The sequence below is a fragment of the Gallus gallus genome, chromosome 34 (genome assembly GCF_016699485.2).
Source record: "Gallus gallus isolate bGalGal1 chromosome 34, bGalGal1.mat.broiler.GRCg7b, whole genome shotgun sequence".
Taxonomy (NCBI): Eukaryota; Metazoa; Chordata; class Aves; order Galliformes; family Phasianidae; genus Gallus; species Gallus gallus.
Window position 1 is genome coordinate 1,138,798 of NC_052565.1, and position 12,518 is coordinate 1,151,315.

The 12,518-nt window shown below is 62.2% G+C and overlaps 1 protein-coding gene across 1 annotated transcript in view; it reads right to left on the reverse strand.

Moving 5' to 3' along the window:
* The window catches only part of COL2A1 (collagen type II alpha 1 chain), a gene marked incomplete in the record, with an annotated part of 2,938 nt that extends 229 nt beyond the window's left edge, over positions 1-2,709 (reverse strand). Inside the window, 7 exon segments of the mRNA NM_204426.2 lie at positions 1,363-1,371; positions 1,595-1,613; positions 1,616-1,629; positions 1,866-1,877; positions 2,062-2,070; positions 2,408-2,419; positions 2,576-2,709. Coding sequence (NP_989757.2) covers positions 1,363-1,371; positions 1,595-1,613; positions 1,616-1,629; positions 1,866-1,877; positions 2,062-2,070; positions 2,408-2,419; positions 2,576-2,665 — 165 coding nt within the window.
* Between the last annotated feature and the right edge of the window lie 9,809 nt (positions 2,710-12,518).

A 12,518-nucleotide genomic window follows, 5' to 3' on the forward strand; every position in this document is an offset into this window, starting at 1 on the left:
ATCCCCGGGGGGGTCCCTATGGGGGGGAGGTGGTGGTCCTATTAGGGAGGGGGTCCCAAGTTGCCTTTTCCCCGCCGTCCCCATGGATCGCCCCCCATCCATGGGGCAATTAAGCGCACGGTAATTTATTTATCTGTGGAGGGAGGAGGGGGGGGGGGGGGGGGGGGGGGTCATTAAAGTGATTTGGGGGGACGGGGGGGGGGGGGGCGTCATAAATAAATTACGGGCGGCGGCGGGCAGCTCTGCGGGGCAGACGGGGCAGCACTCTCCGAAGGGGATTTCGGGGCTGGGGCAGTCCTGCGGCTCCTCGCAGATGATCTCGTCGCACAGAACGGTCCCGGTGTCGCACACGCAGATCCGGCACGGCTCCGGCTTCCACACGTCCTTATCGCTGTAGCTCTGCCCGTCCTGCACGCAGCCCCCGGCGGCCTCCGCTGCGGGGGCGATGGGGTGGGGAACGGGGGGAGGAGTGGGGAGGGGGGGACGGCATCACCCCCGCACCGTGGTGGCATGGGGAACCCCCCACCCCCCCCCCTCCCCGATCCCACCCTCCTTCCCCTCCCGGTTTGCCTTCGCTGTGCGCAATGAATGGAGCGATTCATGGGATGGAGCGAAACGCGGGGATTCGGCAGCGGGGGCGGGGGGGGGGGGAGGCGTGGATGCGATGCCTCCATCCCATCCAGAGGAGGAGGAGGAGGAGGAGGAGGAGGAAGGATCCCCAAGCAGCGAGGCGGTGCGCAGCGGGGGGGCGGGGGGGGGGGGGAAGTGAGGAGACCTCTCCCGGAGTGCCCCAACCCCGATGGCATTCGGTGTCACTGTGCCACACGGGGACCCTCGCGGACAATCAGCGCTTTCTGGTGGGACTGAACCTGGGGGGGGGGGGGGGGGGGCATCCCCGGTGCTCCCATGGAGCCCGAAGGGTCTGCAGGGTGCGTCCCCAGGAGGTGTCCAAAGGTCCACAAAAAGGGTCCTGAGGTCTCTGGGGTGTGCCTGGGGGTCCTCAGGTGGTGCCCCAGGGTCCCCACTTGTGCCTCAGGTCCCCACGCGGTGTCCCCGAGGTCTCCAAAAGGTGTCCCACTGTCCCCAAACTGAGCCTCAGCATCCCCAGGTGGTCCCCCGAGGTCCCAAGAAGATGTCCCGGGGACCCCAAGAGGGGCCCCAAAGTCTCCAGGTTGTTCCTTGGGGACTCCAAGAAGTGTCTCAGTGTCCCCAAAAGATGTCCCAGGGACCCCAGGAGGGGCCCTGAAGTCCCCATGCGTTGCCTTGGGGTCCCCAAGAAGTGTCCCTCACTGGGATCCCCCGCAGGTGGCCCAAAGTCACCATGTTCTGCCTTGGGGACCCCCCCCAGGCTACACCCCAGGGTCCCAAGAGGCATCCCCGTGTGTTCAGGGGGTACCCCAGGGTCCCCAGGATGTGTCCCCACGAGGTACCCCTGCATGGCCAGAAGCCACCCCCAAAATCCCCCCCAGGAGGTGTCCCCGTGCCTCAGGGATGTGTCCTGGCATCTCCACGAGGTGCTCCAGGGTCCCCAGAGGCCCCCCGGGGTGGCCAGGAGGGGCCCCAGGGCTGGACCCCATGTCCCCAATGGGACCCCATGTCCCCAGTGGGACCCCACGTCCCAGTGGGACCCCACATCCCATCCCCAGCTGGACCTGTGTCCCCAGGCTGTCCCCCACTGCTCCACACTGCAGCTCTCCGTCCCCACTCTGCACCCCACTGTCTCAGCTGTACGCTATGGTCCCAGTGCTGCCCAAACCCCATTCCCAGGCTGTCCCCCCCCATCCCAGACAATCTCCCCCTGTCCTAACACAGCCTGCAGTGTCCCACGCTGTCCCCACCCCCACTGTCACACTTTCCCCCTATCAGCCCACTTTGTCTCAATCTGTGTCCCCCCCGTTCCCACACCGTCCCCCCTTTGTCCTCACACATTCCCCATCTGTCCCACACTGTTCCCTGCTGTGTCCCCCCCCCCACCACCCTCACACTGTCCCCATTTATCCCACACTGTCCCCATGTACCCCACAGTTCCCCCCACTTCCCTCCACTATCCTCACACTTCCCCACCTGTCCCCCACTGTCCCCCCCCCACCATCCTCACGCAGTCCTCACATACCCCACGCTGTCACCCCACTATCTTTGCACCGTCCCATCTGTCCCCCCACCCCCACACTGTCCCCATCACTTTCCCCACTCATCCCAAACTTTCCCCACGTATCCCTCACTGTCCCCCCCACCCCACGCGTCCCCACCGTCCCACACTGCCCCCCTCACCATCCTCACACTTCACCCCATTTCCCCCCACCGTCCCCCCCATCCTCACACTCTCTCCATCACTTTCCCCACATACCCCACACCGCCCCCCCCATCTCGCGTTCTCCTTCGCACTTTCCCCCCCACCCCCCTCCACGCCACGCTGTCCCCCCCCCCACACACACAACTTCCACCTCCACCCCACTTTCCCCCCTTCCAACCCCCCACCCCGCACCCCCACCGCACCGCAGGGATCCCGCAGCTCCGAGTCCCGACGGGGTGGAGCGGGGGGGGCCTGGGGGGGGGGCGGCGGGTGGTACTCACGGAGGTCGCGGTCCTGCGCGGCTGCGGCGGCCGTGAGAAGGAGGAGGAGGAGGAGGAGAGCGGCGGAGCGGGGCGGGCGGCGGCCGTGCATGGCGGGCGGCGGAGCCCCTCTCACCGTCCGTCGGGCCGAGCAGTGCCGCACCGCCCCGACGCCGCGTATATGTCCCGGCGCGGCCCCCCGGGCTCTGTAACCCGAGCCGGGACGGCCCCCCCGACCCTCCTCCGGGACGGCACCGGCGGGTAGAGAAGAGGGAGGGAGGGAGAGGGGAGGGGGGGGGGTGTCAGGGTGAGCGCCCCCCCCCAACACACGCCCGCACGCACACACGGACACGGCCGTGCTCGCGGTGATCCGACGGGTTGGGGTGTGGGAGGGGGAGCACCCCCGTGCCGTCCTGGGGGGAGGTTGGGGTGTTGAGATTCCCCAGTCTCATCCCATAGGAGGGGTGGGGGGGCGGGGGGCTGCGGCCCTCTCCCATCACATCGCAGAGGTCCAGGGAAGTTGAGACACCCCCAGTCATGTCCCATCCTGGGGGTCCCACTGGGCTGAGATCCCCCCCATCACACCCTGGGAGTCTCAGGGAGTTGAGATCCCCTCATCTCATCCCATCCTGGGGGGTCCCAGAGGGCTGAGACTCCCCCCTCCCTCCCCCCCAGTGCCACCCCCGGGGTCTCAGAGGGCTCAGTTACCCCCCCACCCCCACCCCCATCACATCACATCCTGTGGATCCCGGGGGGCTGAGATCCATCCCTCCATCCCATGCCATCCTGGGGGGGCCCAAGGGGCTGCGGTTCCCCAGTCCCACCCCATCACATCCTGAGGGTCCCACAGGGATGAACTCCCCCCATCCCCCTCCATTTCATCACATCCTGGGGGCTCACAGGGAGCTGACTCCCCCCATCCCATCCCACCTCGGGGGTCCTAAAGACCCCTATTGAGGCACTCAAGCCCCAATTCCTGACACAGGACCGCCCCCCCCCCAGCTCAGCACAGCCCCCTCCCCTCAACCATTCCTCTGCTTGGAAGTGGCCCAGTAGGTTCCCCCCTCTCGAAAAAGAAGGGGGGGTCATGAAAATTAGGGGGTCAGTACCCAGCATGACTATTTCCAGCCCTCACTGCCTTATAAATGTGCCCCCCACCACAGGGAAGGGGTTCAGGATGATGGTGGGGGTCCCCTCACCCCAAGGTGTGTGTGGTGTTGGAGGGGACATTTCGCAGATCATATCAAGCTCCAAAAAGGGGAGGGGGGGGGGACGATGGACTCTCCAACCCCCCCCCCCCCCCCCCCGCCACGTCTGCACCCCACCTCTGCACTGGAGGGGGAAGGGGGGGATGAGCCTTCCCCGGACATCTGTGGTCCCCCTCCCAGGCAGGTAACCCCCCCAGCCACGGGGAGGGCGCTGGGGGCTGTCAGGTGATAGCAGGGACCGCCCCCCCGGGTTTAAAAGAACGTGGGGACTCCTCGAGCAGCCCCGGGCTGCAGGAAGAGGGTCTTCAATAAAGGGGTTCCCAACAAGCGCGGGGGGGTCCCCAGCCGTCCCCCTCCGGCCATGAGTGACCCATGGAAATAAATGCACGGAGCTGGGGGGGGGAGCACGCTGAGATCTGGGGGGGTCCTCGGGGTATGGGGGCTGTGTATGGGGCGGGGAGGGGGCTCACCCCATCCCTTCTGCCCCCGTTGTCCGAGGTGGGATGGGGTACGGGGCTGGGGGTGGTGGGAAGGGGTGGGGACGGATGCAGGGAAGGAAGAGTCCGGGGAGGGATGGAGATGGGGAGGGAAATGGGAAGGGATGGATCCAGGGAAGGGGTGGAGATGGGGAGGGGTGGAAATGGGAAGGGATGAGGATGGGAAGAGACGGAGATGGGAAGGATGGAGATGTGGAGGGACGGAGCAGCAGAAGAACGGGACCGGGGAGGGATGGAGCGAAGGGAGGAAGGAGCCGGGAAGGACGGAGCCCGGGACGGCACCGCGGCGCTGCGAGCATCGCGCACGGCTGTCCTCATCCTCCAACCCCCCCATCAGCCCTCAGACCCCCACCACCTCCCCGACCCCCTTAGCCTTCACACTGCCTTCTGCAGCATCCCGAACCGCCCCCCCCCCCATCCTCCCCGACCTCTGCACCGCCCCCGAACCTCCCACAGCCCCACCGTGTGTTCCCCGCCCCCCTCCCTCAGCCAAAACCCACCCACCAATGGGGGATGCAGCCAGGAAGGTGACCCCCCCCGGACACCTCTTTGGGACGACCCCCCCCCTCCTCCCCCCCAAATAAACCACCCTGCAAGCAGTATATAACCCCCCTTTTATGTGCAAAGGGGATGTGATGACGGTCCGGCACAGACCCCTCCCGTGCCTCAGTTTCCCCAGGTGGGAACGGGCAGTGAGGGCCGTGAGGGGGGGGTCGGTGGGAGGGGGGGCAGCACCGCCACGCAGCCCCCCCGGCCTTCGATACAGCAGGTGGACCATCCCGGCCCTTGGCTGCATTATGGGCCGGGAGTGGGGCCAGGGGTTGGCTGCGGGCGGGACTTTCCAGTGGAAAAAAGGGCCGGGAGTCAACAACGACGCGCCGGCTGCCCCCCCCCCCCCCACACCCCACACCCCCCCCCCGGGCCCCTCCGCCCCCCACCCTTTGTGGGGGCACCGCTGCCACCTGCAGCTCCCGCTGCCACCGAACCCCGTGCTGGGAATGGGGACGCGGCACAGCACTGCTGCGAGGAGCTCAGATTTGCTGCGTTTCCACCCCAAATGGGGGTGGCGTCGCCCACTCCTGCTGCGCCCCCCCCTCCGGCCCCCCCCGTGGTGCTCCCACTGAGCACAACGGGATCGTTTTGCCCACCCGCCCCCAACTGCGCTGCCCTCCCCGATCCTATCGCCCATTTTGGGGCGATTTGCTGCTTTTTTTCCCCATTTCCACGGGAGTGGAGGGCTCTGGAAAGGCAATCAGGGCTGCAGGGACGCATCCAAGGCAGCTCAGGAATTCGGGTGGAAGGAATGAGAGTGGCCTTAACTCTGCCCATCCCGGGGCTGCACCACTGCTGTCACCGTCACCGCCACCACCACCAGCAGCCCACAGCACCACAGGTTCCCCATTGCCGGGGATGCTCTCTGGCTGTGGCTGTCCCTGTCCTGTGCTGCTGTCCCCATCCCGGTGCCACCGACCGGGATGTTCTCCCCATGCTGATGATGCCATCCAGGGCCACTGAGGTCACCGTGATGCCACCAGGCATGGAGAATGTCCCCGCCCCACTGCCACCCGCCGGGAGCATCGTTCATCCCCATTTATCTGCTCTCACTTTGGAGATTTGGGGACAAACCACCTCCAGGTGAACAGAACGGCCCTCTCCCCTTCCTTTCCCCACACAAAGCCCCCGTTCCAAAAACACCCAAAACAGCCCCAAAACAATCAGCTCTTCTTGGGTTCTCCGTCGAGGTGGTCTCGGTGGGGTTGGAGGTCTCCATTGGGTGTTCCAAATGAGGTGGCCCTTATGGGGACCTTATGGGGACCATTATGGGGACCATTGGGTTCTTATTGGGTTTAGTATGGTCATTGGGGTCCCCATTATCATTGGGGTCTCCATTGGGGTTGGGTTCTCCACTGGGTGCCCATAGGGACTTCCCAGCCTCCTCCCCTGAAGGGAACTTTTAACTCCCACAGGAAGCTTTGGGGCTCCGATCGTCCCGAGGATGTTCAGACAATGGGATCTGTGCTGCGTTTTGGCCCCGTTTTGGCCCTATTTGACCACACCGTAGCCCCACGTCGGTCCCATTTCAGCTCCAGTTTGGCCTCATTTTCTCCCCATTTCTCACCGCGCTCCTCACACCTCCCAAAATACATTCACCCCCCGCAGGGCCATCCATAAAAATAGCCTCAAAATAGTGGGACTTCCTCGAACACACGCTCGGTTGTTTGGTTTTATGGGCAAGGAGGGGGGGACCCCCCCCCGAGCCTTTTTTTTTTTTTTAATTTCCTATAAAAAGAGCATTTTTCAGCAAAAGGCAAAAAAAAAAGGGAAAGAAAGAAAGAAAGAAAGGAGTGCACTTTTCTCCCCGGTGCAGCGCGAGTCCAACCTGGCAGATCCCATTAACCTCAGACCTTCCCCCAAATATTTCCCCTGGCTCCACCATGGGAACGGGGAGCAGAAAGGAGCTCTGTCCCCGCCGTCCCCCGGCTGCGACTTTGGGCCAAAAAAGGCCATTTCAGTCCTTCGCACGGCGCTGTTTCGGTTTTTTGGGTTTTTTTTTTCTTCCCAAAGATGCTGGGGTGACCCCAAGAATGGGGTGATCCCAAAAATGGGGTGATCCCAAGAATAGGGTGATCCCAAGAATGGGGTGACCCCAAAAATGGGGTGATCCCAAGAATGGGGTGATCCCCAAAATGGGGTGATCCCAAAAGCTGGGTGATCCCCGAAGTTATTGGGTGCCCCAAAAGCTCCCTAACGGCACGAAGGGCGCATGCCATGCGCAGACCCCAATGGGGTGAGTTTGCCCCCAGACAGCCCATTTCCTGCAGTTTCACCCCGCTGGGATCCTCGTGTTTTGTTTTGGGGTCCAAACAGAGTCAATCCTGCACCAACTTCTGTTTCTGGGTGGGGCGATCGGAAGCATCCATCCCTCCTGCGGGAACCGCCCCCCCAAACCCAACTGCCGCACGATCCCCCAAATCCCAATCGTTGGAATTAACCTCAAAATCCCAATCGTTGGAATTAACCTCAAAATATCCCAATTGATGCATCACCCCCCAAAACCCCAATTTCTGTCATCGTCCCTCCAAAATCCCCATTGCTGCATCATCCCCCAAATCCCAACCTTTGGAATCCTCTCTCTAATCCCCATTGTTGGAATAATCCTCCAAATCCCAATTGTTGCATTATGCCCCCCCAAACCCCAATTGTCAGAATCATCCCCCATAAAACTCAATTGCTGTATTATACCCCAATTACCGGCATCCCATCCGGACCCCACATCCCTCCCCGTCTCCCCCAACCCCATTGGGTCGGGGTCCAACCCCACAGCCAACCCAGTGCCACGAACGCACCAAAACCTCTATAAAACCCCCCCATATTCCCCCCACTGTTCCTTCATATCCTTTTTTCTCACGGCCCCCACTGCCCACCCCCCATCCCCACCCAACCCCAAAGCCCTTCTGCCCCAACCCTGTACGGTGTGTGGGGGGGGTCCCCGTATGGCATTTTTGTGGGATGATGTCAAAGAACAGCGGCCGTCGCTCTGCCCCCAACGCGGCCTCTTCCTCCTCTCCTCCTCTTCCTCCATCGGAGGTGGCGATGAAAAGGGGACTTTTTTGGGATCGTGGCACAAAGGGCCCCTTTGAGGCGCGCAGACGCCGGCGCTGTCCTGCTGCCTCTCGGAGGAGGGGGAGGATTTTGGAGCAAAAAGTGGGGATTTTGGGGTCTTTGTGGGAAAATTCTCCCCCCTGCAATGACACACCGGGATGGGGGAGGGTGGGTGGGGGCCAAAACTGGGGGGCCGTGGCGTGTTTTTCCCCCCACGTGGGGTATGTTGCCCCAACCCACGCCAGGCTCTGCTCTCACCCTTCAGAAAGGGTTTTATTTCGGGGCTGGGGGCAGCTACCCCAAATCCCTGCTCCCAGCAAACCACGGGGGGAGGGGGGGGGGCACAACCCCATAGCAGACAGCAGAGAACCCCCAGAGCTATATGGCTTTGGGGTTTCCGTGTGGCTGTCCCGTAGGGATGAAGCCCAAACCCTAAAGGATGGATCCCTTCATCCCGTGGAAAAATGTATTGAACCTCTTCCCCCCCCCCCCCCACCCCCCCCCCCCAAAAAAAAGAAACAAAAGAAGGAAAATGGGAAGACGGCGGCAGTGCCAGGGAGCGCTGTGGGGTCGGGCACCCCGCTAATGAGAGCGGTGATTATCCTAAATTAATGAGGGCTGGAGGGAAGCCGGCAGCGTTGGTGGGGTTGGAGAGGAGGGGGGTGTGGGGGGGGGGAGGTGTTGAGGGGGGGGGGGGGCGGCTGAGCCCTCCCCTCTGCCCCATAGCTGCTGGCTCGTGGGTTTGGGGGGAAATCCCTCCTGTTTGGGGCAGGTGGTGCAAAAAGAGCCATTTTTGTGACTGGGAGGACGGAATCGGCTTTGATGTCGTGGGAGGGGGCTGTGAGTTCGTGGGGTGGGGGGGGGTCTTCTGGGTGTCCCCTGCAGGTGATGTCACCCGGACGGGGTCAGCCGCCCCCAACCCTCCCCAGCATTACACCCCGCAACGTCGGGCGAAATATCCCTTAAAAAAGGGCAGATTGAGGGAGGATCGCCCCATTATGGGAACACAGCCCCCCCCCCCCCCCCCCCGCCCCCCCCCAGCACCCCCTATCCGCACAGAGGGGCACCCGCGAACCCATAGCACAGAGCCGAGAGGCAGAAGGAGATCTGGAGATCATTCTTTACCTTATAATTGATTTTTTTTTTCCCATCGAAGGAGTGATTCAGGTCTGTCCCCCCCCCCCCAAAAAAACCTCTTTGAAACACTGTTCCCCCCCCCCCCCCCACCCCAAAGCCACCTATTTAGGGTGGAACGCCGCCAGGGCTCAGCCCGAAGCGCTGCCCCGCAGCGTCCTGCAGCCACACAAAGCCGCCCTCTGTGTCCGGAGGACGCTGGAAAAAACAAAGAAAAAGAAAGAAAAAAAATATATATATACGCATACATAATAGTAATAATAATAATTAAATTAAAAAAAAAAAACCCTCAAAGTGGCATTTTTCCTTCTTTTTTTCATTTGCAAGGGTGGGGGGTTGGCGTGGAGAAAGGGCTCCGCGCTGCACCCCGGGGCGCGGATGGGCGTTGGGTATTTTTTATGGGGGGGGGATGGATTTTTGGCTGCTTTTTCACAGCCCCAACCCCACGCGGTGCAGTCGTGGGGCCTAATGAGGGATTAGTGGGGGACCCCGTTGGGATGAGGTTGGGGGGGGGGGGGCACATCGTTAGCAGAAATTACGATCAGGAGTGTCTTGGAGTGTGCAGCCCTCCAGCTGGGTTTTGGGGGGGTGCCATTAGGGTGCCCCACACGTTGGGCATAACCCCAGACTGCCTGATTGTGGGGGGAGGGGGGGTGTAAAACAAGGCAGAGGTGGCATGTGTGGGGGGACAGTGACATCTAGAGGCTCCATCTCCCCCCCTTTGATTAATTGAGAGGGGAAACCGAGTCACGGCCCCCAGAGCTGGGGTGGGTCTCCCAGTGCAACCTCATGGCGTGACGTGCGTCCGTCCCTCTGTCCATCCCATTCATCCCCCCCCCCAAAAGCTCCTTCTGCAGCCCCCGCCCCCCAGTGGGGAGGTTGGTGGCTGGGGGTTCCGGTCCCGTAGGACCCCCCCGGATGTCACACAGCATCCCCAGATGTCACCGTTGGGTGTGGGTGGGATGCAGGGGTTGATTTTCCACCTCCTCCGAGGGAACGCTGTGGGGTACGGATGGGATGCGGGGATCGATACCCCCCCCCCTTCAGGCCCTGAACACCACAAATTAACCCCAATGGTTCATCCCCACATCACAAAACCCCAAAACCTCCTACGGGCACTTGTTCGGGGTGCTCCCCCCGCCCCCCCCAACCCCCCCCCCCCCAGGCACAAGGGCCCCTGTGTCCACACATGCCATAAATCTGGGCTAATGACTGAGCCGCAGCGCCGGGAAGAAGCCCGGAAAGGCTGATGTTCCCGACAAAGTTTACCCAACAATACGGATGCCAATCGCAACACGCAGCCGCGCTGCAGCCCACAAAGGGCATTTTTGTCCGGAACGGCCTCTTTTTAATTAATGCTGCATCCCTTCCGAGCTGATGGCGGCAACGAAGGCGGAGCGGAAAGCGCGATCTGAGATAGAGAAATGGGGCTGTGTGGGGTCGGGGGGTGGCACCGTGGTGGCGCAGCATGGTCGGGTTGGGACAGGAGGGGTGTTGGGTTGAGTTGGACCCGTGGTGCGTTCTGGTGTCCCCGTTGTATGCTATGGCATCGTGGTCGTGTGTTGACTTCTTGGTGCCCCCGTGGTGCGCTGTGGTGTCCTCAGTAGTGTGCCGAGTTGTGCCCGTGGTGCGTTATGGGGTCCCCAAGGTGTTTCCAGGTGTCCCCACGGAGCACTGTGGTGTCCTCATGACTGAGGCGCCCCACTGATGCTCTGAAATGTCCCCATGGTGTGTTGAGGTGTCCCCGTGATGCACAGAGGTGTCCCCAGGCTGCGCCGTGGTGCTCCCGTGACTGAGGCGCCCCACTGATAAGCCAAGGTGTCCCCACGATGCACCAAGGTGTCCCCATGCTGTGCTGAGCTGCCCCACGATGAGCTGAGTGTCCCCACGACCCTTTGCAGCCCCCCCACACACACTGATTCACCCGGAGGCCCTGGAGGACCCCGTGGAGCTCAGGGCTGCGCTGGGGACCCTCGGGCGCAGGGCACACATTGCCCACAGCGCGCACAGAGACTCGGGGTCACCCCTCCTCACCAACCATAGGTGGGGACACCGCCCTGGGCTCCTCCAGACGTGGCCTTTGGACACCTTGAAGGACCCAAACGTCCTCTGGGGCTGGGACTGCTGTGCCACCTCACGGCTCGAGGGGCTGCAGACCCCAGAACTGCAGCTCTGTGGGGCGCAGCCTCACCCCACGGGAGGGTAAAGCAGCCCATCCCACCGAGCCCAGGTGAGGATTAAATGCAGAACAGCGGCGTTCTGCCAGCGCAGCACAGCGGGGAGCACAGAATCCTAAGATCCTCAGCGATCCCAAACTGGAAGGCATCCACGAGGACCATGCAGCCCAACCTCCTGGGAACCGCGAGCCAAGCCGTGGGGGGAGCAGGTGGAGAAGGCTCCCCGGGTACACCGGTGCAGGAGGGAACCTTTGTCTGTGATAGAACCCAAACAAAACGGATCCATTGGACGACCCGTGCGGGTCTCCGGTGGGTGCACTGCTGTGGGCAGAGAGGGATGGGAGCCTTTCACACGTGGATTTCGGGGCTGCTTTGTGCAGAAGAGGATGGGAGCATCCCGCCAACCCGCAGCACTCAGCCCATGCCGGCCCCCACCTCCGGGCACAGCTCTGTGATGAATGCAGCATTGATGCTGCGGGGGGGAGGCAGCGCCGGGGGTATTTGCAGAAGCCACGTGTGAGCGGCGAGGAATGTCAGCGGCGCTCATAAGCGGCTCTTTGCAAGGATGAGGGGGGAAAAAAACTCACGTCTAGGAATAAGGATGGAGGAAGGAGGAAAAAGTCAATATGACCTGAAAATCCCCAGCTGGGGACGGGCGGGAGATGTGATTTATTCTATTAATAAGGCAGGGATAAATGCTGAATGCATTTTTGGTGGCTGCGGAGGCCGGGGCAGCAGTGGGACGCGGTGGGCACAGAGACCCCCTTTGACAGAGCGCCACCTCCGTGGCTTTTTCGGAAGGAAAACAAAGGGCAGCGTTGAGCTCAGGCCATAAACTGCAGTGCTGGGGGGGCTGAGAGCCTCCGAAATCAGAGCGGAGGGAGCCCAGCGTGCACCAGGAAGGCCCTTCGGCTCCCACTCAGTGCAGCGTTAAGGAGAAAGCCGGGGCCGTTTCCTCCCTCCGTGCTGCCGAGCACTGAACCGCCTCTGTGTGCAGCGCCCCGACCTGCTGAGAGAGGTTTATTTGAACTAGAAGTGAAGGATGCAAAGCAGCCTTCAGCCCAAAGCTGAGCCCACTCACAGCCCGGCCTGCAGCGGGCAGGTTGGGCACACGGGGGGGTTGGTTGGGCACAACGGACGCACACAAAGGAAAGAAAACAGTTTGGTTTTTTCCTTTTCTCCTCTCAGGTCTTTACTCGCAGTAAAAGATAGAAAAAGGTAATAAATGGAACTCGGTATAAAACACACAGAGGGGAGGGGGGGGGGGGGGATCCAAACCAGCATACAAAGAACACAACCTGGCAGGCGCGAAGGGGAAGGAGGGCAAAGTTTTGTACAAAACTACT